General features: G+C 46.5%; 1 protein-coding gene across 4 annotated transcripts in view; it reads right to left on the bottom strand.

The window, feature by feature from the left end:
- The window catches only part of FAM163A (family with sequence similarity 163 member A), a 78,118-nt gene that overhangs the window by 3,588 nt on the left and 49,247 nt on the right, over positions 1-25,283 (bottom strand). For 3 of the 4 annotated variants that reach the window (XM_041731658.1, XM_041731466.1, XM_041731514.1), the window contains exons 2-4: positions 4,439-4,521; positions 1,257-1,278; positions 200-314 (exon numbers count right to left, since the gene is read on the bottom strand). In XM_041731658.1, the coding sequence (XP_041587592.1) occupies positions 200-292 (93 nt within the window). In that variant the 5' untranslated portion in view covers positions 293-314; positions 1,257-1,278; positions 4,439-4,521. Of the gene's footprint in view, positions 1-199; positions 315-1,256; positions 1,279-2,084; positions 2,119-4,438; positions 4,522-25,283 lie in introns of all 4 variants that reach the window. The other variant, XM_041731596.1, reaches the window with a different exon arrangement.

The following is a 25,283-nucleotide window of genomic DNA, read 5'->3' as shown; positions in this document are numbered from 1 at the left end:
ACGATAACCCGATGTCTTCCCAGCACACCCTCTTGGGGTACCCCAAAGTGTGCAGAGTGTGGGAGATGCATGGCTCCCTTCTGGTCACCCCCAACTCCCTCACATTCCAAGGCTTCGAGTGTTGTCCCCCTCGAAGTGGGCCTCCAGTTTCTGCCCCTAGAAGGGGGAGGTGGTTTGCTGGTGGCCTCTGGGGACTGACCTGGAGCCTACAGTAGCACAGGACCGCGATGATGCAGAGGAGGATGACCGTAGCTAGGATTCCGCCAGTGATGACAACTGTTCCCGCTGTCATCCGCCCGATGCCCCATCAAACTCTGCAAAGATGCATGCAGAGAGGTGAGGGGCAGCCACACCGGGCAGGCCTGGGGCAGGGAGGCCTCCTGGAACTTTCTACATGCTCGGAGGCAGGGAGGACCTGAGAGCCGCTGGAAGAGCAGGGCCAGGGGCCCTGAGACACAGGGGCTTCCTGAAGACAGAGGGTAGCTGAGGCCTGGGCCAGCCTACCCCGGAGGGAAAAGAGGAAGCAGAGCCCTAACAGAAGGCGGAACTCTGTTCTCGGCTTCTGTTGGGTTTGGAAGGTTCTTGCTGTCTTTCTCAAACTCTCCTCTCGGCCCCCCCCACCCCGCCCTCACCCCGAGGCTCCAAGACACAAAGACAGCAGCTTCTTTTCCCAGGGGCTTCGTCTGTGGCATAGCTCTAAGCTCTCCCGACTTGTGGGTTACTCCTCAAAACACCTTTTGGGAGAGTCATTAATTATCTCTGTCTCACACATGATGAACTCAGGCTTTGATCGGCTGGGCTGAGATCCTACGAAGCCTGGTTCACCCCAAAGGCCATGCTCTTGGCTGCCCGCCAGGGCACAAACAGCCTTGATCAGGGGGCGGGGACGGGGTCTGAATCTTAAAAGTTCCACCTGGTTCTATCCTGGCTCAAACCCACACTCCTACTGGGGGCATCCCTGCTCTCTTTCCAGCTCTTGTGGAAAACTAGGGCAAGGTGAGGCCGCAGGGAGTGGGTGACAGGCAGCGTCCTGGCTCCTGGAAGGTGGTGGCAAGACTGGAGGATGGGTCCTGCTCACGGGGGTAAGGTTCTGGACGTGCGGTCGTGTGGCCCCAGGCAGGCTCCCTTCCAGGCACTGAATGGGGACTTCCCAGCCCCCCGGGGCACATGGGGACCAAGGCTGGATGGGCCAGGGCAGCAGGGTGGGTGGGGGGACTTGGCTTCTTGAGGAAGGAAGCACGACGATAAGCACTTACGTTCAGGAAAGGGAACGGTGACCTGAAAGACAAAAAAGGGGACAGGGATGTGGGAAGAAGAGTGTTACCCCTGAGAAAGAATTGGATTACTCCCTAAGCCCCACCTTACCACCCCCAGTTTGCCTTCCCCACTGTGAGCTCTGTCGCTGCCGCTGATAAGCCCCACCCCACCCGAGGGTCTCCAGCTGTGCCTTGCGCTGTGCCCGACAGACATTGCACCCGAGTGTCCCTCTGGGGTGTCCCTCTAAGGCATCACTCTCTTTCCAAATGGGCACCCCCCACCTCTCTGTAATTGCTTCCCCCAGAGCCACTGAGGGGTCCAGCAGGCTATTCATTACTCGAAAGGCAAGTGTGACTGGACCACAGCCTCTGTCCACTTTGGAAGTTGTGCACCCTGTGTTCACCCGGTGGAAGGGGCACCTTCAGCCACATACCATCTGCTCCTCACCATCATCGTGCCCCCACCCAGCATGCTTTGCCTTGCCCCACTTGCCTGCATGCTCCCCACCGATTTTTCTTCCCTCCTCATCTGGCACTGCCCCCCACATGAATCCTCTGTCCACCAGGCAGTCCCAGTTCTTTTTTTTTTTTTTTAATTTTATTTATGTATTTGACAGAGAGAGAGCACAAGCAAGGGCAGTGGCTTAAGGAGAGGGAGAGGCAGATTCCCCACTGAGCGGGGAGCCCAATGGAGGGCTCGATCCCCAGACCCCGAGATCATGACCTGAGCCAAAGGCAGACACTTAATTGACTGAGCCACCCAGGCACCCCGGCAGGCCCAGTTCTTAAGAAGCTTAGAGTCTAGTGATGAAAAGACACTTAACATACCTTATGATATGGCGTAAGACACACAGACCAGGGGCTGTGGGGACACAGAGGAAGAAGTAACTAACTAGTTGGGGAAGGTTCCCTGGAAGATGTTATGCTTGAGCTGGGTCCTAGAAGCTGAGTGGGGGTGTGCCCTGTAGGCAAGTAGGCAAGTGGAGAGGCCAGGTGTGTGAAAGACCATGAGGCATCCAGGAACTGTAAGGAATCTGGAAAGGCCGGGTAGGGTAGGCACCAAGTGGGGAGGCTGTAAGCCAGGTCAGGACTGGCATTTAACTCTCTTGGAGGCCACAGGGGTTCCTGAGGGGCTGCTGCTAGCAGAGTGCATGAGCCCGCTCTCTCCACCTGTTTAGATCCTGCTCACCCTCCAGTGCTCAGAGAGACCTCCCTGACTCCCCCCGTCACGGAGCACTCTCTCTCTGGATTCCCACTGCAAGGCCTTTCCGTAGGCCACTTTCCAGACCTCATCTTTGCAGGATGCTTGTCAACTTTGACGTGGGAACACCTTGACTCCTCCAGTACATGAGAAGTCCTCTGGGATCAGGCGTTGGGTCCTACAGGACTTCCTACCCCTGCGGCGTCATACAGAGCGCTAGCTGCAAGGGGTGCTGGAGGACAGGGGAGTGATCCCGCGGGTCCTTCGCAGGCCTCACAGTTAGGACTCGGACCTACCACCAGGGGGCAGCAGGCTGTATCACTCAGCTCCCATCCCATTGGTCGACCATCCTGGCTCAAGTCCAATTTGACCGACTTTGCCCAGATGTAGGGTGGGCCTTGCTTGATTCCCTGGGGATTTGTGAGGGGTCTGGCTGGGGAGGAGGGTGGAGCTGAACCTCAGCCTTGGGAGAATTTATGTGCCCTCATGACAACCTGACTCCACTCTCCCCTGCTTGCCTGGCCTGCTCACCACAGAGGGTTGTTTGAGAGACAGAGAGGCCTGTGGAGTGACCTCAAGTTGAAGGCAGCAGTGACTCACTACCTGCAAGTCTTGGCCTCGCCCCCTGAGATGTTAGCCTGTTTTAGGATACAGGGAATTATGAAGCTATATAAGAACAGAACCCTCCCTCCTCCTGACCTCTCTGCCTGGCCTCCCCTCTTTGAGTACTATGAAACCGTGCAGCAGAGATGGCCTGGAAATGGGGGAGCAGGGCAGTGCAGGCAGAGGCACAGATCTGAAGGCCCAGCTGAGGCCCAACTGTGCCATTTAGCAGCCACCCCATCTTGGAAACTGACCTCCTTTTGCACTTGGAAAAGATTAACAAAAAACTCAGCTTATAAGTACACTTGTGAGGAAAAAGTGAGGCTCATATATGCAAGGGCCCCTTAGAAACTCCTAAAAGATCCTTTAAACACAGTCATTCGAGGGGAAAAGGAAGGCCCAGACATTCTGTTTGTGGGCTTCAATCTGACCTTATAATCATAAACCGAGAAGGCACGTGTAAAGGGCCTGCAAGAGGCCAGCCAGGTCCTAGCTGCTTGCCCTAAAAGAGACCCCATTCTAATGGTACAATTTAGCATTTAAACTATATCCAGCGGCTCTGATTATTGCAGGTGGGTTCATTTTCTCTTTGCAACCAGATGCAAACGATCACAATGACTGCCTGAATCTAAACAGCACTCTACCTTCTACAACGTGCTTCCATTTACATCCCCTCCTGTGATGGGCAGGCTCAAAGATGGCCCCACATGAGCCCTGCCTTGCGTGCTCCCCTTCCCTCGAGGGTGGATGCCATCCGTGACTTACTTCTAATCAACAGAACACAGCAAAGATGATGGGATGTCACTTCTGTGAATAGATTAGATAACATTCTGACTACTTGCTGGCTAGCCAACTCCTTCCCTTGCTGGTTTGGATGCGGCAAGTTGCCATGTTGGAAAATCCATGTGGCAAGGAACAGGGGGGTGGCCCCTGGCCCCCAGTCCAATGATCTAAATAGAACTGGACAATCACAGAAGTGAGAGTGGAAGTGAGTCCTTCCCCATTTGAGCTTCGAGATGAAGAAGCCCCAAGGCGCCTTGAATGCAGCCTGATGACAGACTCTTATAGCTAGTGTCTGAGTCAGGACCCAAGGGCCAGTGCCATGGAGTTTCCATCATGCCCAACTGCCTTCTGATGAGCTTCCTACGGACAGGAGAAAGAGGTTCCCTCCCAGGGCCTAGCAGATGGGTTCAGTGGCAGCCAAGTCAGGGATCAAGGGCAGCCAAAGAAGTCAAACCTATTGCCAACTAAAGACTCCCAGGCCTGCCCTCTGTGACCAGAACTTTTTGGACCTCACTCCCCACCAACAGCCCCTCCCCGCCCAGGGACCAGACACCTTCTCCTGCGGGGAGAGGGTCAGCCTACACCTCACACTTACGTGAGATAGCGAAGGCTCGGTCACGCAGGCTGTGCCTGAGCAGACAGAGGTTGGGGGTGCGTCATGGCCAAGGGCATCAATTCCTGCCAGAGAAGAGAGGGGAAGGTTAGTGAGAGCTTGAAGGGGAGGCCAAGAGGCCAGACAGACCCCAAGACTATGAGGGGAAATCCCCCACAGGGCCTGTTTGTTGACAGGAACCTGAGGACAGCCCTGTAAGGCCACATCCTATCCTGTCTTTGTTTCCTTCCCTTGGTGCCAGTGGCCAGAACCCGCTGCCCAACATGGTAGCAGGACAGTGGGCAAGAGCCTCTGCCAATTCTGGGAAGTGAGGCTCAGTGTGGACCCAGGAGCCCAGCTCCCTCTCTCCCACTCCTCTGGAGAGTTCTGGCCAGTTCCCTGGCAAACGTGTTCCTGTTGCCTGCCTGGTTGATCCTTTTTTCTATGGCATCACACACCTCCTCCCCATTCCCTTCCCCATTCTTCCCTGGGCCTGTCCATATTCCCAGTACCCAGAGCCCACATTCCTTTCCCTTATGCCAAAATCCCAACTTCCCTCAGGACAGTGTGCCCACAGGACAGTGGTGTGAGTGAGTTCACACCCATGTGGTGAGGGAAGAGGGGGGAGGCAGGATCTTCCCAGGATATTTAAGAATCCAGTGTACGCTAATTACTGAGGGCGAAAATGAAATTCATTAAATATCCACTCAGCATTATTCCCAGGAGAGTCTGGACTCTAAACTGGGAAGAAGAGAATGGGGAGAGGAAGGATGCTCTCTGGTGATGCTTAGTTCTGCTCATAGTCCTGAGGGGGGGAAGGCCCCACTGGGTGTCTTTGTATGGGGGAGGGAACACAACCAATAACTGGATGCAAGGAGCCAGCTTCCCCACGGAGGCGCTGAGGCCTCTGGGCTGTCTGCACAGCCAGAAGCTAGAGGTCAAAGGGCAGACATTAGTGTACCTCAAGACCTGATTTTCATCTGAGTTCAGCAGGTCTCAGGAGCAGACCTCTGAGACAAGTTGAGAAGGCAGATGTTCACCTACAGAGTCAGCACAGCCCCGCCTTCACCTCCCCTCCAGATCTAGGCCTTCATGCCCGGGGTGTTCTGGGCACTTGGGCCTCCTTCTCTCAAAGATGCTCTCACTCTCGTTAAAATGGAAGTCATACAGAACATGAGAGACACCTAACTCTGGGAAACGAACAAGGGGTGGTAGAAAGGGGGGGCGGGCAGGGGGTTGGGGTGACGGGGTGATGGGTACTGAGGGGGGCACTTGACAGGATGAGCACTGGGTATTATGCTATATGTTGGCACATTGAACTCCAATAAAAAAAATATACAAAAAAAAAATGGAAGTCATTAGTGGCTAGGAGTCAGTGTGGGACTCTGCTTAAGTCTTGACTGTGATGCCAACTGATAGAAACCAGAGGAGCGAAGGGAGTTTGGGACAGATCCCTCTTCCCCAGCCCTGTGCAGGGGAATATAGAGGGGGACGTCAAAAAGTCTGTTTCAGGATCTAGGGAATTTTCCTCCACTTTGAAAAATACAGATGGGTCATAAATTTGGTGAAGGTTTGGTATGGAGGGTTTCCTTGGCAAGAATCGTTGCTGAGCCACGAACCCCTTACTCCCACCCCCAGGAGGAGGGACTGGCAGGGGCTGGCTGTCCTGTGTCCTGTCCAGTAGGCCTAACTGGAGGCATGAGAAGAGCCTTGTCCCCTAGGCTGGAGCTGGAAATTCAGACACCCAAGGGCTGAGCAAGGAGTCACAAGAGCTGCCTGGGACAGAGCCAGTATGTTTTCCTGGGGTACAGGAGCTGGTGGAGAGAGGGGGCCAGCAGGGAACCTCAAAAGAGCCCACAAAATAACATCCACAAAAGCAAAAGCCCCTTTGAAGCTTCCCCTGCTCCCTAACCAGTAAGAATTCCCCAGTTCAATCTGGCAGCTAGTGAAACAGCAGCTCTTGGGGGTGGTGGGAGGAAGGTGAGAGTTGGGGAAGTACAGACAGCAAAGGGACTTGGCCCACTGCCAAAGGTGCTTCCAGGCTGAAGCAGATCCCAAACAGCGCAATAACACGGTCGATTATTCAATTATTCCAATTTCCAAATTGAGACTGCAGCTATAGGTGAGAGGTACCACAGACTATCACCTGAGAGTGGGTGACAGGAAATGGGACTGGCCCAAGTCTTTGTCTAGGGGCAGGGGAGATTCCTTCCACTGAATACACTTTAAAGGGATGCTCAAAAGAAAAAAAAAGAAAAAGAAACTTGTCTGTTGAGCACAAATCATGCAATATGCTTATTTGACCTACTGGTTACTTATTAAAAAAAATGGTCCGTGGAAATGGAAGGACTCTAAGAGATCTGGCCCAGTATTTATTTTCTAGATAAAGAAACCAAGTTCAGAGAGGACAAGTGACTGGCTTAACCACACACACAGCAAGATAGAGACAGAGCAGCAGAGGCACCGGGTGTGGAGCCTGCTGGCCTCGGGCCAGGCCCCTGCCATCAGGCTGCTGTCTCTCCTGCACTTACTTCAGTAGGAGCCAAGGTGTCTCCTGAAGTAGAGCCTTTCAAATTATCTTGACAGTAACAATCACCTGAGTCCCGTGTTTTTGTTTTTGTTTTTTTTTAAAAAAAACAGACCCCAGGGGCACCTGGGTGGCTCAGTCGGTTAAGTGTCTACCTTCAGCTCAGATCAAGATCCAGGGGTCCTGGGATCGAGCCCTAAGCAGGTAGCCTGTTTCTTCCTCTTCTCCCCATTTATACTCTCTTGCTATCTCTCTCTCTCTCTCTCAGATAATTACAGAAAATAAAAAATAATAATAAAAAAGAGACTCCAGACCCTCCAAGGCAGCATCTCCAGAGGAGGGGCCCAGGAATCTGCGTTTCTAACAGGTTTGAGTCTTCCCATCTGGCCCCTTTTAGGAGATGATGTAGGAATGAAAGTCTTTGGGAGGATTTCAGGCTGCAGGCAGCAGGGGAGGTAGGTGACCTTGCAGAGCCGGTGGCATCATCCGCAGCCCATAAGACAGGCTCTGGATTCGGTGTCCTTGGGGCAAGTGTGCCAGAAGGCAGGGGGGAGAGGGGAGTGCAGGGGACTACAGGTTCGTGGCAACCCCCGGTGCGGTGGAGCCAACAAAGGGTCAGTGAGGGGGGATCTCAAAGGCCATTGGGCCCGTGGAGGCTGGTGAGGGAATGAAAGGCCACCCTGATAGGATGTCTTGGGAAGTGAGGGTCCCGGCTCCGCACAAGGCCAGGGGTCTGTGCCGTCCCCGAAGGGCCCCTGACCTCAGTGACTTCAGCTCCCGGAGACGGGGTCCCCTCCTGGCTGCCTGAGCCCCGGCGGCCACAGCAAGGCAGCCACAGCTGGCAGCAGTACATGTAATCAACGCCCGGCTGCCCCCTGCTCCCCGCTCAGCCCCTTAGGAGCACAAGTTAATTGAGTGGGGCCTAAGCACCGCTGATCTCAATTTCTTCCGAGGCAATTAAGCCTTCTCCAATCAGGGGATCCCTGGGTGGCTCAGCTGTTTAGCTCCTGCCTTCAGCCCAGGGCATGATCCTGGAGTCCCTGGATCGAGTCCCACATCAGGCTCCCTGCATGGAGCCTGTTTCTGCCTCTCTCTCTCTAATGAATAAATAAATAAAATATTTTTTAAAAAAGCCTTCTCCAATCATTTATTAACTCATGAAATTGACACAGCAGGTTGGTGGCCCCGGAGAAAGGGAACAGGTTCTCTTCCCTGTTGCGGGTCTTCCTAGACTGAGTCCTAGGCTTCCATTGTGCTGGTGGCCGTCACCAGGCCCAGACCCCCAGGGGGAGGGTGGGAGGAAGGTGGCCAGATCGGTGCCTCTGTCCCCAGCGGGCAAACACAGCAGCAGAGACGGGTGTGCTGCTTGAGAAGAGGTCTCCTCGGGGTACGAGGAATCCTTGCAAATCGTCAAGGGAAAAAAGGGAAACTTGATGTCCTACCAGGAGAGTGAAGCGATCACCCAAAGTCGCGATTTAACTGAGGAATACGAACCGTCCCCGTGGCAAGCTCTTATTTCACCCTGGTGGCACCGGCAAGAATCGGAAAGCTGGCTCGTGCCCAGGGTCGGAGCAGCCACCAAGGGAGAGACCTAGGGCCACCACGTCATATCAAGTCCGCACACAGCCCACAAGGTCTGCTCCTGAGTCTACGTCCCCCAAACTTCTCAACGCGTCCATAAGGGGTCATGCGTGAAAGATGTTCATTGCTGTGTTGTTCACAGTGGCGGGGAACTGGAAGCGAGCCCAGTGATCATCACTGGGGACGGGAGAGGTCAAGTCAGCTAGATGCCACCTCACAGGGTAATGCAACTGTTGAAAGCACGGGACCGGAGAGACCAGAGAAACAGCGGGAAATCTTAGCACAGCGCTAAGTGAAAAACAAACAGAAAGGCAAAAACAGAGCGAGCTGTATAAAACTGCCTACATAGATTTAAAATGCAAGCATACAGATCACCAGTTCACATTTTCAAGAATACATACCAGAAAAATGGGTCACATTATAGGTTAGAATGGCTGCCCTATGGGAGGAGGAGAACGGGATGGGGAGCAGCGCAGAGAAAAGCGTAGAAAGCCAGAGAGAGGCCTAGCACAGACCCACGGTAAGCAATAATGTGCTACGATCTGCGGAGTATGATTAACTTCCCCTTCTGCACCCGAGGTCCAATTTGAACAAAGAGAAAATAAAGCAAGGGGCTTTCACCACCTCCAGGAAGCCTTCCATGATGCACCTGATGTTGCACATTTTTGTTTAGCCTTCCTTTCTGTCCCCAGGTAACTACTGTTCATACACTGCTGTCCCGTGGATGTCCTCTGCCTCCTTCATTAGATTACAGACCATCCGAGGGCACAGACTGGGACTCCTGTGTCTTCATAAAGCTCCACTCCAGCTGCCAGGTGTTCCGCGCGTTCTAGACACAGGAATGACCAGCTCTCACGGGGAAGTTGCTTTGTGCGCAGAGTGCAATCCCACCACACAGCCTTGCACTCTGGGCTCATCTGCTGAGAAAGAGGGAGGAGCACTAGGCTAGGAGTACCAAGATTTGGGCTTACGTTCTATCTTCTATGCTCCCTTGGGTGACTTTGGACAATTAATAATCTTCTTGAGGTTCATCTGCAAAATGAAGGTAAATGACACACCTTTCTTTACATGGTAAGGATTATGGGAAGGGGGATGTAATTTTCAATTATGCTGCCTTTTGGGGAGAATGGGTGTTGTTCCAAGGACTCAGGGTCCCCACATCCTTCTGTGCCACAAGCTAAAGAGATGGCCCTTTCTTCTCACTTGTCCCTTGATGATATGGTCATGCCAAGATTTGGGACTAGACCTGGTAAGAGCTGGACCACTCGACACAACAGTATGAGAAGAATTTAATGGGGTGTATGGTAGCAGGTGGACCAGAGAGGGTGGGATGAGAAAGAAAGGGGATCTAGAAAAATTGGCTGAGGCTGGGGGGTCTTGGCCAGTTAAAAATCCCAGAAGTTAGCAAAAAGAGCTTTTAAGACCTGGGAGGTCTCTAAGTTTTTTGTGTGGTCCTCTCAAACTGTTGGTAATTCACAAATGTGATATTTTTCTCATTTGTGGCAAGCGGATGAAGAGGCTAAACTCATGCCTGGGTGTATACTGGTGGAACGCAAATGACACAAGAACTAATTCTGCAGACGGGGGTTTGAGCAGGTCCTACCTAGATCCCTAAAACACAACACCCCAGCTCAGATAGGAGTTACGCATCAGGTAACTCACGTGAAAATACTTTGTCATTCCTCTTCCATTCTGCCCCTGACCTGCCTCTCAGATAAAATGTGTCCTAAGGTTCCTGATCATGACCTCGACTAGCATTCTGGCTGGGACCTTTGTGTCTCAACATGATACTCATGGAAAAACCTATGTCATTCCCCTCATTTATTCTTCAGCCGATAGTTGTTGAGCACAGTGGCTGGCATTGAGCTCCACTTTGGGAATACAAAAGTGAGGCAGAGCACCTCATGAAGCTCACGGGGGGGCGGGGGGACGCCTGGGTGGTTCAGTGGTTGAGCATCTGCCTTCAGCTCAGGGGGTGATTCCAAGGTCCTGGGATTGAGTCTTGCATTGGGTTCCCCTCTTCCTATGTCTCTGCCTGTGTCTCTCATGAATAAATAAACAAAATCTGAAGAGGAAGAGGAAAAGGAAGAAGAAGAAGAAGAAGAAGAAGAAGAAGAAGAAGAAGAAGAAGAAGAAGAAGAAGAAGAAGAAGAAGAAGCTGCTCAGGGAGTTGGGGAGAAGCAGGTCCCAGGACCCTCAGAGGGGCTCACTCTGCAGTCCCTGTCAGACTACTACAGGCTTGAGCCTGCAAATCCCCCGGAGCAGGGAGCCCTGCTTGTTCAGGGTTTGGGGTTATCAGTAAATGTTTGCTGCAGATTAATAGCAAAGTTGGTGGGGGTGGGGGGGGCGCTGCTCTGCAGGGAGATGCAGATTGGCCCATCCCTGTGCCACCCCAGCTCTTCTGGGATCCCCACATTCCACGCTCTTTCCCAGCCTGACCATTTGCAGGAGGGAAGGCAGCACCATGGCCTGTGTCGTGGGAAGGGACTGGCTTTTCCTTTCCATGAGGTGCGTCATTCTGCACCACGGGCTCAGATTTCTCTCCATCTGTATTTGATGTCTACTGTTGTTTGGAAGGTGTTCGGAGATCCCCAGGCAGCAGGCTTCCAGCCCGATGACTGCAAAGCAGGCTTGTTAGGGAAGGCAGAGGTGTCCATGGGGCTTATTTCTCCTCTCTAGCAAGATGTCAGTGGGCTGGAAGAGAGCCACATGAGAACCCAGGCCATGCAATGGAGGGAGAGCTGGATTTTTGAGGCCAGATGGCAACAAGGAGGGCCCGGCCTTGGAGCTGAAAAGGCAGCCAGAGGGAGCTAGCCTGCGAAGGACTGGTCAGGGACCCAGGTGTCAAAGCCGGGGAAGAGGGCGGGAGGCTGGCTCGAGCTTTCCCAGGGTGCCAGGCGTTGAAGGAGGGATAAAATTATACCGAGGGAAATTTAGACCAAATCCAAGATAAATCGCACAGGACATAAGCAAGTGTAACAGTGAAACTGTTGACTCGCATGGCTCGGGGAGGCCTGGGAGCATTCCAGGGCTGCACCAGTGGGGTCTGACTGGGCCGGACTGAGGGCAGGAGGAGGCTGGGACATCCCGGGGGGGTGGGGGGGTGGACAACGAGGCAGCCTGTGGGCTTGGAGACCTTAAGACATGCAGCAGAATTTATTCAGTATCTTTAATCATTTCTGAGAAAACATTCTAAAACAGGCAAGAGAGGCAGGAGGAGGACTGTCAGAGGCATCCAGGAGCAGCTGATCAGGTGCGGGAGGCGGCAGGCCTTTGTTGGGGTGCTGGGGGTACAGTGCCCCATGGAGGCCCTGGGAGCCGAAAACCGAGGGCTTCGGCAGGGGCAGGCCCAGCACAGACACGGCAGGGTCTGAGAGGGCGGCGGAACCTGCAAGGAAGGCCTGCGACTAGCTGGGAACAGAACCGTCCCCACCCTGACTCGGTGAGCAGGAATAAGCCGCTCTCATCCAGACGTGTCTCATCCTCAAGGCCACAGCACACCATGGCTCTATGTTCTGGGTCTAGCATTTCTCAACTAATTTGGGGGTGTCTTTGTGAAGGACCAAGTTAAGCTCTTCTAAAAACTGACCTGCTTAACTATGGGAGTCCACGTAAAAGGAGGAAAACGAAGGAAACAGCATCTGTATCTGGATGAATCATATTTCCATCTGATTGACATACTCTGATTTTTCTTGTGATGGTTCTTTCAGCTAAATCTTTATCCCTTTGCACCTTGTAGATGGGATTGGGGAGGCTTTTACAGATGCTCTACTGCAGCTTCTAACTCTTTCCCCAGAGGCAGAGATTAAGGACATTTCATCCACTGGCACCCAAGGGCTGAGGCAGGGGTGGGGTGGGGACTGTATGTGGTCAGCTTACCCATCGGGGAAGCCTCTAGAACAGGCTGATCCAGAGAAGCCAGGAAACAGGTTAAGAAAATTAGGAAGAGCAACTTTACACTTCTGTGTAATAGGAAAATATGTTAACGTAGGATGTTTTTGGGCTCTCTCCTGCTCTGCTTGCTGCTAACCTGTCTACCAGCTCATCTCCTGGAGTGCGCAGATTTGGGGTAAAAGAGAGGCTGGAAGGTCCCATGCTGTTGGCATTTATGTGAGCTAGAAAGCTCAGAATACTGACTGAATACACTTGGACAATGAGAGGAGAGGAGGAGAAATCCAAGAGCCAGGATGAAAAGCATTTGAAAGGCATTCTGGAAGGATGGAGAGAAGAGGAGGCTCAAGGTGGCTGCCATGTGCTTGAGATACTGGGAGAGATGGAGATGAGGAAAGAAGATATTTTAAGGTTTTTTATATATTATGAATACAATTTCTCCCACTGGGATCTTCCCAAAATGTGCAATCAAGATTTAAATTGCTTTCCAAATATGCTTTTTTTTTTCCATTCTGGATTTGAATTTCCTGGAATGAGACTCCTTGAAGAGACTGATACAATGGGGTAACTTTTTCTTTTGTGGGTTATCATCATAAAGGAATATAACTTGTCTAAACAAAAATAATCAGTAGCAATTTAGTTAAATGAGTGCCACTTTAGGTAAAGTCAGAAAGCATGTATAAACCCAAAATTATGGGGATCCCTGGGTGGCTCAGCAGTTTAGCACCTGCCTTCGTCCCAGGGCGTGATCCTGGAGACCCGGGATTGACTCCTGCATCAGGCTCCCTGCATGGAGCCTGCTTCTCCCTCCCTCTGCCTGTGTATCTGCCTCTCTCTGTCTGTGTGTCTCTCATGAATAAATAAATAAAATCTTTTAAAAAAAAAAAGTGTAAGCTTGCACATGCATGTGTGTGTGTGCAAGTGCACATGCTTGTTTCTGTAGAGGCAGAATGTAGCCTTCCTCAGATATCAGAGAGCTCTGTGACTTCAGAGAGGTTAAGGACCACTGAGTGAGATGATGTATAGAAAGGATGTAAAAGAGGAACGGCATGGCTAAGGAGATGGCAGTTCTAAAAATAAAAACAAAAATAGAAAGGAAAGAAGGAAGGAAAGAAGGAAGAGGAGAGAGGGAGGGAAAGAGGGAGGTTGGGAGGGAAAGAGGGAGGAAGGGAGGGAGACTCGTGTCTGGGGACCTGCAGGTAGAGGAAGAAGAATCATTAAATTTAAATCAGCTATGTGCGGTCAAGACAGAAGTCCTTTCCACAAGCAAATATAAGCCAAATGGAGGAGAAAATAAAAAGACACAAAGAAGTCAGGAATTTGGTAGGAAACATGGATGACAAACAACTCCTCAACATGTTCCCAGCAGGTAACCCCTCTGGGACAAGCCCACTGACCCGTGGCCAAGGCAGCAGCACACATCTGGCTCTCTGATTCTCTTTAACCCCCAAAGGGGACATTTTCAAAAGACCTCCTCCTATGTGAATGACCACTTCTTAATTTCATACATTTTTCTACTTATTATTTTGTGCTTTTTAAAATCAATTTCTTTGAAAATTACCAATTAGGCAAGTTAATACTGACAGTGTCATAAATACTATAAAGGTTTTTCTACTATGGACTCCATCTCCATGCAAAAGTTTAAAATTTTTAGGGAGCTAAATCTTTTATCACTTTTTCTTTCCTACTTTGCTTAGAAAGTTTTCTTGCACACAAGTTTATGTAAGGGGTTTCTCATGTTTTAAATCTAATTCTTCATCCAGCATGGATCTGGTTTTATACTCTAACGGTTTCAGCTTCAGTATTTTTTTTTTTTTTAGATAGAGAATCAATTTGCTATTGAGCCTAATTTTCTTAGAATTAAATTATCATCTTTCCACGCATATTACATACATATTAATTTCAGATTTATTTATATATAGATCTATCTGTGAATCTGCTTTTCAGTTCTACTTACCTATTTACCTACAATTATTAATAAACCCTACTGTCTTTATTAAGTTGTCTCATAATAAATTTTAATAGCTGGTAAGACTATATTTCAACTTTTTACTGAAATGCAATATACACAGGATGCCTGGGTGGCTCAGCAGTTGGGCATCTGCCTTTGGCTCAGGGTGTGATCCCGGGATCTGGGATCGAGTCCCACATCGGGCTTCCTGTGGGGAGCCTGCTTCTCCTTCTGCCTATGTCTCTGCCTCTCTCTTGTGTGTCTCTCATGAATAAGTAAATAAATATTTTAAAAAATAATCTTAAAAAAAAGAAATGCAATATACAGAAAGTATACTAATAATAAACAAGCATCTTGATGAATCTTCCCACACTGAACACACCCATTGTACCCTGCATCCTAGAAGGCTCCCCTGGAGCTTTGGCTTATGGATCTGCTTAAACCCCAGCAGAGCTCTGCTGGATGACATGTGAGTACAGACTTTTCCATGGCCACTAGCTCCTCTTCTGTTAGCTCTTAGGCTACAGCTTCTTACTTGATGACTCAAGGCCTCATAATAGGAAGCCAAGGTAGGGAAAATTGTTGTGGTGGGACTATGATGAGAAAAGAAATGTGGGCTCTAGATCTAGGGCTTTTCCACCAGGAGGGCACTAAACCATGTCATCTGTAAGTGAGCAAAAGGGAAAAGCTCCTGGAACCTGTACCCTCACTGTGTCTTATCAACAGCAGGAAGAGCTAGCCCATTCCCCTTTCAGACTCTGCTATCCAGGCTAGTGCAATGGGGAGGATCTGGACACAGTCCCCTTGAGAGGGCTATGGGCCCCCTTCGCCCTTACAGAGAGCTGCCAGGGGAAGACAGCCAGCCCCAAAGCAGAGCTGCTCTGGGTAACAATGTAAAATGAGTTCTCTCTTGTGGACATGGGAATCTTTATGGGTGATGCCATGTTTAGAAAAACATTTTTCCTTCTTAATTTGGAGTTTAGACTGAACCGTCTCTGAGAACGATTTGACGTCGGAAGGTATTTGGTATGAGTGTGTGTGTGCATCCCAGGTCGAATCAACACTAACCCTCCGGAGAACTGCAGTAGGCATCTCTACCACCGCACCGCCTGAGGAGAGACAGACAGAGAGCGGACAGACAGGGAGGGCCAAAGCCCAACTCTGACTGCCCCGCCCCAAGTGCCCAGTGGAATTACACTGACTAGCTCAGACTCTGTGAAGCAAACTGCTGGAATACTGTGTCCTTGCATTGCCACGGAGGGACAGGGGTACAGACCCTAAGATCACACCCTGTGAGTCACGGACTGAAGAATGGTCCCCTCTCAGAAAGAGAGACAGAGGAGGAAAAAGTGGGAAAGAATGTACTTTCTGTCCATTTAGATAACAGTATCAGACTGGCCAGACTCAGTAGCCATTTCAATTTCCTCCTCCTTGCAGAAGCCTCACTGCTAATTATTCCCAACTTGCCAATCAAATCTGTTACACACTCAAGCCTTGGGGAGGTTCAGAGGGATGAGCCACTAATGGTGAGGGTGCCTTCTTCTCCACCGCAGTTTCACGGAAGCTAATGTAGCAGAGGCAGCACAGTGTGAGAAGGCCAGCGACCCCAGAGTCCTGGGGGAAGAGCCACCGAAGTGGAACAGCTGAGAATGGCAGCGAGAGGAAGAGAAGGAGCATACCATGAGGAGATGCTGATGCTAGTGGCTGCCTTGTGGCTGGATGTGGCCAACTTTCTTATTTTCTTAAATATTCTGGAGGAGGTGTGGGGGTGGGGGGAGAAGGGAGAGGGAGAAAGACAACATTTGGCTAACAGATAAAAGAAGATGAGCTGAAAGTTGCCTGTCTGTAACTGTCACCCGTTCAAGCTGGTTGGCCCCCAATGGCCATTTATGATAGATTTGTCTCTCTTCAAAAGACAGCTTTCTCAACATCTCAAGACGCAATGGCATGCAAGGCCCTTCATGCTCAGTTAGCTGCTGGGACAGAGAAATCTCCAAATCTGGGACCTGGCCTTCCACATGGTAACATAGGGACCTGGGGTCCTCCCATTTAGTGACTCTGCCTGTAGCCATCCAGACAGAGGAAGAGTGGGGGATCACTGCAGGAAGGGTTTGGTGGGCCAGACGGGGAAGTGGTGCACATCACTCCTACTCACATCCCATCATCAGGCCATGCCAAACCACATGGCAGGCTGGGAGGCATAAAGGGGCTATGTGCCCAGGAGGAAGGAGGAGCACAGTCCCTAACTTCCAGTCCATCCTTATTTCCTGGCATTATCTCTGTACTTTTGCTCCAATAATGCTACGTGTCATTTCCTAGGTAAGACATTCTTTCTCATATCTCTCCATCCTTATTATGAACATCCTTACTGTTCCACCTTGTTAGGCCACCTTCTCCACTCTGCTCTATATGGCAAATTTCTATTACCCCTTTAGGGATCAGCTCAAGAAGCCCCTCCCACCCCTCTTAGGCATTCCTTGACTCCTCTAGGCAGATGTAAGTACTTCCTCTTCTCTACATTATAGAAAGCTCCTTTGTAGCACTGGCATGATTTATAATTCATAATTTATCATTGTTTTTAATTATCAAAAAACCTGCCTCCTTTGCTAAACTGTCATCCCAGTGCAAGCTGGAATAATGTTTCTATCTCTGTACCTGCTTAGCAGAGTGCCTAGAACAAAGAGGACTCAGTAAACACCCAGTGATTGAATGAATGAATGAATTGAAGAATCTCTCTTCCTGCTTTTCTTTTTCTTCAGGCTAAATGTTCTCATTTCCTTCTACTTTTCCCCAAGCAGCATGGCTTCCAGTTTTTCATCATCCTTGTCTCCATCTTTAGAATGAGCTCCAATTTGTCTACATCCATCAGAAGATGCGGAGCCACAGATCTGAGCAGGGCACTCTGGGTTTGAATTTATTGGGGCTGATTCACTGAGCTGACTTTGCCCCTTTGCTTGATAGTAAAATCTATAGCAGATTGGGGGGTAGGGCCCCAGCTATGGTCATAGACCCTTCTTTCCTCTTGGAATACTTCCCTGCAGCCACACACATCTACTATTCACCCAGGAACCATCCATTCTAACAGAACATTTTCAAGACCTTAGAGGAGGGATGTGAAGTTTGGATGTGTAAGGTATTGCTGGGTTATATGGGACTCTGAAAATTATGCCAGATGCTTCTATGTCCACAGATAGGGACAATCACTTTACAGCAGATTTTCTTTCTTAGTAGGGGAATCACTCGAGTAGACTCTTTTTGTCACATAAATACAAATGACTGGTGTGATGGATGGAGCACAACATCTATTCCATCCTCCTTCTTGCTTGTCTCATTGAAAGCCCAAGGCTGGAATGCTAAAAGTGACACTTTCCAGACTCCCTTGTATCTAGGGTTCTGGACATGATTTAAGTGTGGCCAGTCAGATGCACTGGCATGAGATTTGGGAAGTGGAAGTAAAGCAGAAGCTGCTTTTCTGCTGCCCTGCTGGCAAATGGGGTTCTTGACATGGAGTTTTCTGGAGCAGGGTTGTCAGAGGTCTCAGTGTCTCTCGACAGGCAGCACTAGTGGCATCCATTTTTTGTAATGCTGAATCTGTGTGGCTCTGGAGCCAACAGCTGTGGTGGCAGCTTCTGGATCTCTGGATTACAGCTAAGGCTGTGTGCAGCTATAGCCAGCAACTACTGTCTCAGCTTCATGATCCCTCAGCTTCCTGACATGGTGCTATTGTTTCAAGAGTCACCTGTAGGGGCTCAGCCTAGATCCTGCACCTGAGATCTTCCAATGATTTATAAGCATTTAATACCCTGAATTAAATACACCTGTCTTGAAATAGCTGAAATTAAATAAACAAAAATAAAGACAACTAGAAGAAGAAAAATAATTTAAAAAAACAGGTAGAAAAAAACAAAAACAAAGACAAAAAAAAAAGAAAAAGAAAAAAACAGGTAGAGTGACTTCTGTTTTTTGCAACCCAAACAACGAGCAGACATCCACTGACCACCAGGAGAGGTAACCCAAACCATTTGTGGCTTGATGAAAACTGTACCTCTCTTCTTGAGATCAGAGCTGAAAACTTAGGGAATGAGTTTGTATAAGGGTCCCAAGATTCTTCTGAAAGAGCAAAAGCCAAGACTTTAACTCCTTCTCCCCAAGATTTAAAGTTAGGGAATCCTGTAGAATGGCCCTGATCAAGATCTGCTGGAAATAAAGAACTGCAGGGGTGGGGGTGGGGGATGGGGTGGCAGTAGGCATCTGTGGAGGATTCAGGCTTAACAGTTGGGGGGGATTGCTGGTTCTAACATGTCACCTGGCTCAGGCCAGAAGCCTTTCCTTATCCAGCTGCCTTAGCATAATATGGGGCCTTGAGGAACCATGGCTGGATGGGACCCAAGAAATACTTAACTTGGGACCATGGCCTGTTCAGGGACCACCAAGAAGTGGACACATATGTCCACTGGACAATCCAGAACTAGCATTAAATAGTACATTATGTAGCATCAATCAATGAAGTAGACTCACCAGGATTTCTAGTTTCTTTCTTGCTCTTGTGCCTACAAACAGGAGTAGCCTTCCTCTGGGTTGAGTAAGACCCTTAAGGTTTGGAGGAAGAAGGTAAGAGAGTACTCAAGAGGCAGATATGGAACTTTCAGCCAATAAGAACATTTAAGGGTTGAGCAATTAATTAGAGAAATGGGTGGATCATTCACATTATGGGCACAGAAGAAAAACCTAACTACATTCCAAATTCAAACTTATGTATGAAAGAACTCAGAATAATATTAATGAAAGGTAAATAAGTTGGAAAAGTAACTATGGTAATGTGAAAGCATACTTTGATGATAAAGGAATATATTAAGATCAAATGGGTAAATGACCAAAGCACAGAAATGGGCAGTTTACAAAGGATGAAGTGAATTAATAGCCATATGTAGTAAAAGGATAAAGTGAATTAGTCCAATCTCACTAATAGTCAAAGAAGTGCAAATTGTGACTTATTTCTTCCTTCTACTAAATTGGGGGAAATTTTAATACCTAGTGCTGATTAGATTGGAGTTTAATACTCTATATTGCTGGATGAAAATTTATAAAACTCCATGAGAAAATATGTGGCAGTATTTATTTTAGAAATGTACATAACAAAGGCTTCTAGCTCTAAACAGCTGAGCAAAATCTATATTTATCTTTCCTACCTCCCAACATCTCATTGAAATAATAGAAGGCATATGAAAAAATAACCTTGGGACACCTGGGTAGCTCAGCGTTTGGGCAGCTGCCTTTGGCTCAGGTAGTGATCCCAGGATCCAGGATCTAGTCCCGCAGCGGGCTCCTGCGAAGAGCCTGCTTCTCCCTCTGCCTATGTCTCTGCCTCTCTCTGTGTCTCTCATGAATAAATAAATATTTTTTTAAAAATAAAATAACCTTAACAGCAGCACTGGGAAACCAGGATGGTGTGCCTCCAATTGGGAATTTCTGGATGAGATAAAGCTGATGGGAGCAGATTGATAGTGAACCCCAATAACCCATGACCCCCTATCAGATGGCAAAAAGGACATCCAAACCAAGTGGTTTTCCTACCAAAGCTCTGGACATAATCCCAATATCAGAGGCATTGGACCTTGGGAAAGAAAATGGCCTTAGACCTCAAAGTTGAGTCTTCAGACAAACTAGCTGAGCCGACCTCTCCCCCTACTGCCTGAACTGATGAACTCGGGCATTCACCTGTGGGATAAAGCTCAAGTTTAAGGCTTTCTGAAGGAGTTATTTCACCACAAGAAACTCCTAGAATGGACACTAAAGTTAAACAAAGCAGTACCCCAGTGATCAGGAGAGATGGACAGCTCCCAAACCCAAAAGTCAATGAACTTATTGTTCATCTTCCTAGTAATCAGGGAATGTAAGTTGAAACAATAATGAGGTAGCACTATTTGCCCATCTGATTGGCTAAAATGTGAAAGGCCCCATGTTGTTGAAGGGGTTGGAGGGTATTGGCCCTTACATGCTCTTGTTGGTGGGATATAAACTAGCAGAGCCAATTTGAGGGCAATTTGGGAATATGTGCCAAAATTTGAAAGCTACATACACTGTGTCCCAACCAATTCTACTTCTAAGGAGCCCATCCCATAAAAATGCATATGTGTACAAATACAGGTACAAGTACATTCCCTGTAGTATACTTTGTAACTGCAAAAATTTGATAAATAGCTATCAGTAGAGGAAAAGTGAAATGGATTAAAGTTTTCCCAGGGAGTTGTTAAAGAGAATTAGGTAGAGTAAGATTCTATTTGCATTAAAAGTTGGGTGTATGAGGGCATCTGGGTGGCTCAGTCGGTTAAGCATCTGCCTTTGGCTCAGGTCCTGATCCCAGGGTCCTGGGATGGAGCCCCATGTTGGGCTCCCTGCTCAGTGGGGAGTCTGCTTCTCCCTCTGTCCTTCCTCCAGCTCGTGCTCTCTCTCCTGCTCACTCTCTTTCAAATAAAAAAACAAAATCCTTTTTAAAAAAAAGTTGGTGTTTAAGATTAACACCTAAAAATGTTCATATTGTTTGACACAACATTCCAATTTCTGGAAATATATCCAGAAGGAAATGATCCAAAATAAAGAAAAAGCTAGAATCAGAGAAAAAGTTAACTGTAGTGTAATTTATAATTGAGGAAAAAATTGGAAATATGCTAAATAGTGACAAGGAAGTTACTTACTTATACATAACACTCAAGGAAATCTTGTGTAGTTAATTGAGTTATAATTATGAACACTTTATCCTAACATGGAAAAGCATTTAAGAGGACAAACTTGGGCATAAATTCATGTAAAATATGATCACAACCAGGCAAAACATAGAACATAAATGAAGAAAAGAATGGACTATACAGTATTGGGCTGGGGGCAGAAGTGATGTGTAGGTATTGTAGATTATTTTTTCTGTTTATTTTTCATTACTTTCTGTAATGCCATTTTATAATAAAGCCTTATGAATTCTTTTTTTTGTTCTATAAATCCTCTTTAGATTAATTCTTATTGTTTCTCAGTAATTCTAGTCATTCTGATGACCCTCTTCCTTACCCCCTTCCTACCTCTTCTCACGTGCATGCTTCTCTTGGAAATTGCAGGATGATGTCTGTGGTTACACATTTCCATACTGGGTATGGGAGGAAGAAGCCCAGGCCTTGGAGTTAGAGGGCTCAGGTTAGGTTCCTGGTCAGTGGAACTTTAGATAAATTACTGAAGTTCTTGAATTCCCATTTTCCATTTCCTTAGGTAAAGCTTTTCCTACTTACATGGTTACACCATTTTGTAAATATCCCTCTTTAGCATTTCTTTGTTACCCTGAGTTCACCTTCATGTAATATCTGTCTGAATTCCTTTCCAGATATAAACTCCTTTGATGCAGGGACCTGTCTTATTTATCTTGTTTCTCCCACAGCATCTCGCAAAGGGCTCTGTGCATCATGGGCACTCATAAATCAAAGTCTCACATATGAAAGAACCATATAAGCCCTTCACAAAAGCAAGGGATTACTGTTCTTTAATTAAAATTTTTGCAGAATATGCTTTTTATTACAAATTATTCAATTTAGGGATACCTGGGTGGCTCAGCGGTTTAGTGCCTGCATTTGGCCCAGGCCATGATCCTGGAGTCCCGGGATCGAGTCCCACATCAGGTCCCTGCATGGAGCCTGCTTCCCCCTCTGCTTATGTCTCTGCCTCTCTCTCTTTCTGTATCTCTCATGAATAAATAAAATCTTTCAAAAAAATTATTCAATTTATTTAAATTAAAAAAAAATTTTTACCCATTTCTCCCTCTCCTCATCACTCATCTCTGGCAACTATAATCTGTTTTCCATTATCTAAATGCTTGTTTTAGAGAGTTTGCTCGTTAAGGTTTCACATATGAGATAGTATTTGTCTTTCTCTGTCTTGTTTCACTTAGCATCATACCCTCAAGGTCCATGTTGTTGCAAATGACAAGATTTTATTCTTTTTATGGCTAAATAATGTTTCCTTAAATATATACACGATTTCTTCACGCATTCATCCATAAATGGACACTTAGGTGGTTTCCATATCTTGGCTATTGTAAATAGGTGGAGTGTACATGGGGGTGCTGATATCTTTTCAAGTTAGTTGAAAATTAACTAACTTGAAATTTCATCAGATTAACACCTAGAAGTGGAATTGCTGGATCACATGGTAGTTCTATTTTTAACCTTTTGAGGATCCACTGCACTCTCTTCATAGTGGCTGCACCAGTTTACATTCCCACCAACAGTGCACAAGGGTTCCCTTTTCTCCACATCTTCACCAACACTTGCTATTTTTTGTCTTATTTGTAACAGCCATTCTAATAAGTGTGAGACGATATCTCATTGTGTTTTTGATCTGCATCACCCTGATGATTAATGGTATTGCGCATCTTTCATATACCTATTGGCCATATGTATGTATTTTTCTTTAGAAAAATGTCCATTTGGATGCTCTGCCCATTGGATCATCTTTTTGCTATTGAGTTGTATGAGTTCTTTACATATTTTGGAAATTAGCCCCTGATCAGATATAGGATTTTAAATGTTTTCTCCCATTCAGTAGGTTGCCTTCTCATTTTGTTGATGGTTTCCTCTGCTGTCAATAAGCTTTTTAATTTGATATAGTCCCGTGTGTTTACTTTTGCTTTTGTTATTTGTGCTTTTGGTGTCATATTAAAAAAAATCATTGCCAAGACCTACATCAAAGATCTTACTGTCTATGCTTTCTTCTAGGAGTTTGATGGTTTCAGGTCTTAAGTTCAAGTCTTTAATCCACTCTGAGTTAATTTTTGTGTATGGTATAAGACAGTGGTCCAGTTTCATACTTTTGTGTATGGCTACCCAGTTCTCCCAAAACCATTTATTGAAGAGATTCTTCTGTCCCTATTGTGTATTCTTGGCTGCTTTGTCATATATTAATTGGCCATATGAATGGGTTTATTTATGTGATCTCTATTCTGTTCCATTAATCAATGTGTCTGGTTTTATGCCAATGGCATACTGTTTTAATTACTATAGTTTTATAATCTAATTTGAAATCAGGGAGTATAATGCCTCCAGCTTTGTTTTCTTTCTCAAGATTGCTTTAATTGTTTAAGGCCTTTGTTTCATACAAGTTCTAGGATCATTTGTTCTATTTCTATGAAAAATGCCATTGATATTTTGATAGAGATTGCATTGAATCTCTATTGTTTTGGGTAGTATGAATATTTTAAGAATACTAATTCCTCCAATTCATGAGCATGGACTATCTTTCCATTTGTTTCTGTCTTCAATTTCTTTCATTAATGTCTGGTGGTTTTAAATGTACAGGTCTTTCATCTCCTTGGTTAAACTTGTTCCTAGGTATTCTTTTTAATGCTACTGCAAGTGGGATTGTTTTCTTAAGTTCTCTTTCTAACAGTTCACTATTAGCATATTGATTTTTATGTATTGATTTTATATCAAATTCTGCAAATATAAATGTATGTATTGATTTTATATAAATTCTGCAAATTTGCTGAATTTATTAGTTGTAACAGTTTTTTGATGAATTCTTTAGGGTTTTATATATATATATATATATATATATATATATATATATATATATATATAATACCATGTTATCTGCAAACGGGGACAGTTTTACTCCTTCCTTTCCAATTTGTAGGATTTTTATTTCTTTTTCTTGCCTAAATGCTCTGGCTAGGACTTCCAATACAATGTTTAACCAAAGTGGAAAGAGTGAACACCCGTGTCTTGTTCCTAATCTTTGAGAAACAGCCTTCAGCTTTTCACCATTGAGTATAAAGTTAGCTGTGTGCTTTTCATATATGGTCATTATTATGTTGAGGTATATTCCCTCTATTCCTGCATTGTAGATGGTTTTTTATCACAAATAAATGTTGAATTTTGTCAAATGCTTTTTTGGCATTTATTGAGATGATCCTATGATTTTTATCCTTTATTTTGCTAATGGTTGTAAAAAATTGACTGATATGCAGAAATTGTTGAACAATCCTTGCATCCCTAGAATAAATCCCACTCGATCATTGTATATAATCCTTTTAATGTTTTATTGAATTTGGTTGCTAATATTTTGTTAGGAATTTTTACAACTATGTTCATCAGGGATACCAGCCTGTAATTTTCTTCTCATGGCATCTTTGTCTGGTTTTGTTATCAGGGTAATCTGTCCCATAAAATGAGTTGGGAAGAGCTCCCTCCTCTCCTATTTTTTGGAAGGTTGAAAGGAATTGGTCTTAAGTCTTCGTTGAATGTTTTCATTCAAATAATGAATTTACCAGTGAATTCACTGGTAAATTTATTCTACAATTGGTAGAATTTATCAATGAAGTTGTCTGGCCCTATACTTTTTTTTGGGGGGGGGGACTTTTGATAACTGGTTCAATCTCCTTACTAGTTATCAGTCTGTCCAGATTTTCAATTCTATCATGATTTGGTCTTGGCAGATAATAGGTTTCCAGGAATTTACTGATTTCTTGTTGGTTGTCCAATTTATTGGTATAGAATTGCTCATAGTAGTCTCTTATCATCCTTTGTATTTCTGTGGTATCAGTTGTAATCTCTCTTTCATTTCTGATTTTTAAATTTGAGTCTCCTTTTTTCTTGGTGCATCTAGCTAAAAGTTTGTCAGTTTCACTTATTTTCTCAAAGAATTAGTTCTTAGTTTCATTGATCTTTTCTATTTCTTTTTAGTCTCTGTCTCATTTATTTCTCCTGTAATCTTTGTTCCTTCTACTAACTTTGAGCTTCATTTGTTCTTTTTCTAGATCCTTGTGGTATAAAGTTAGGTTGTTTATTTGAGACTTTTCTTGTTTCTTGAGGTAGGCATTTATCACTATGAATTTTTCCCTTACAACTGCTTTTGCTGCATAC

This window comes from Vulpes lagopus, chromosome 1, assembly GCF_018345385.1.
Source record: "Vulpes lagopus strain Blue_001 chromosome 1, ASM1834538v1, whole genome shotgun sequence".
Lineage (NCBI taxonomy): Eukaryota > Metazoa > Chordata > Mammalia > Carnivora > Canidae > Vulpes > Vulpes lagopus.
This window is presented reverse-complemented; position numbering and strand designations above follow the sequence as displayed.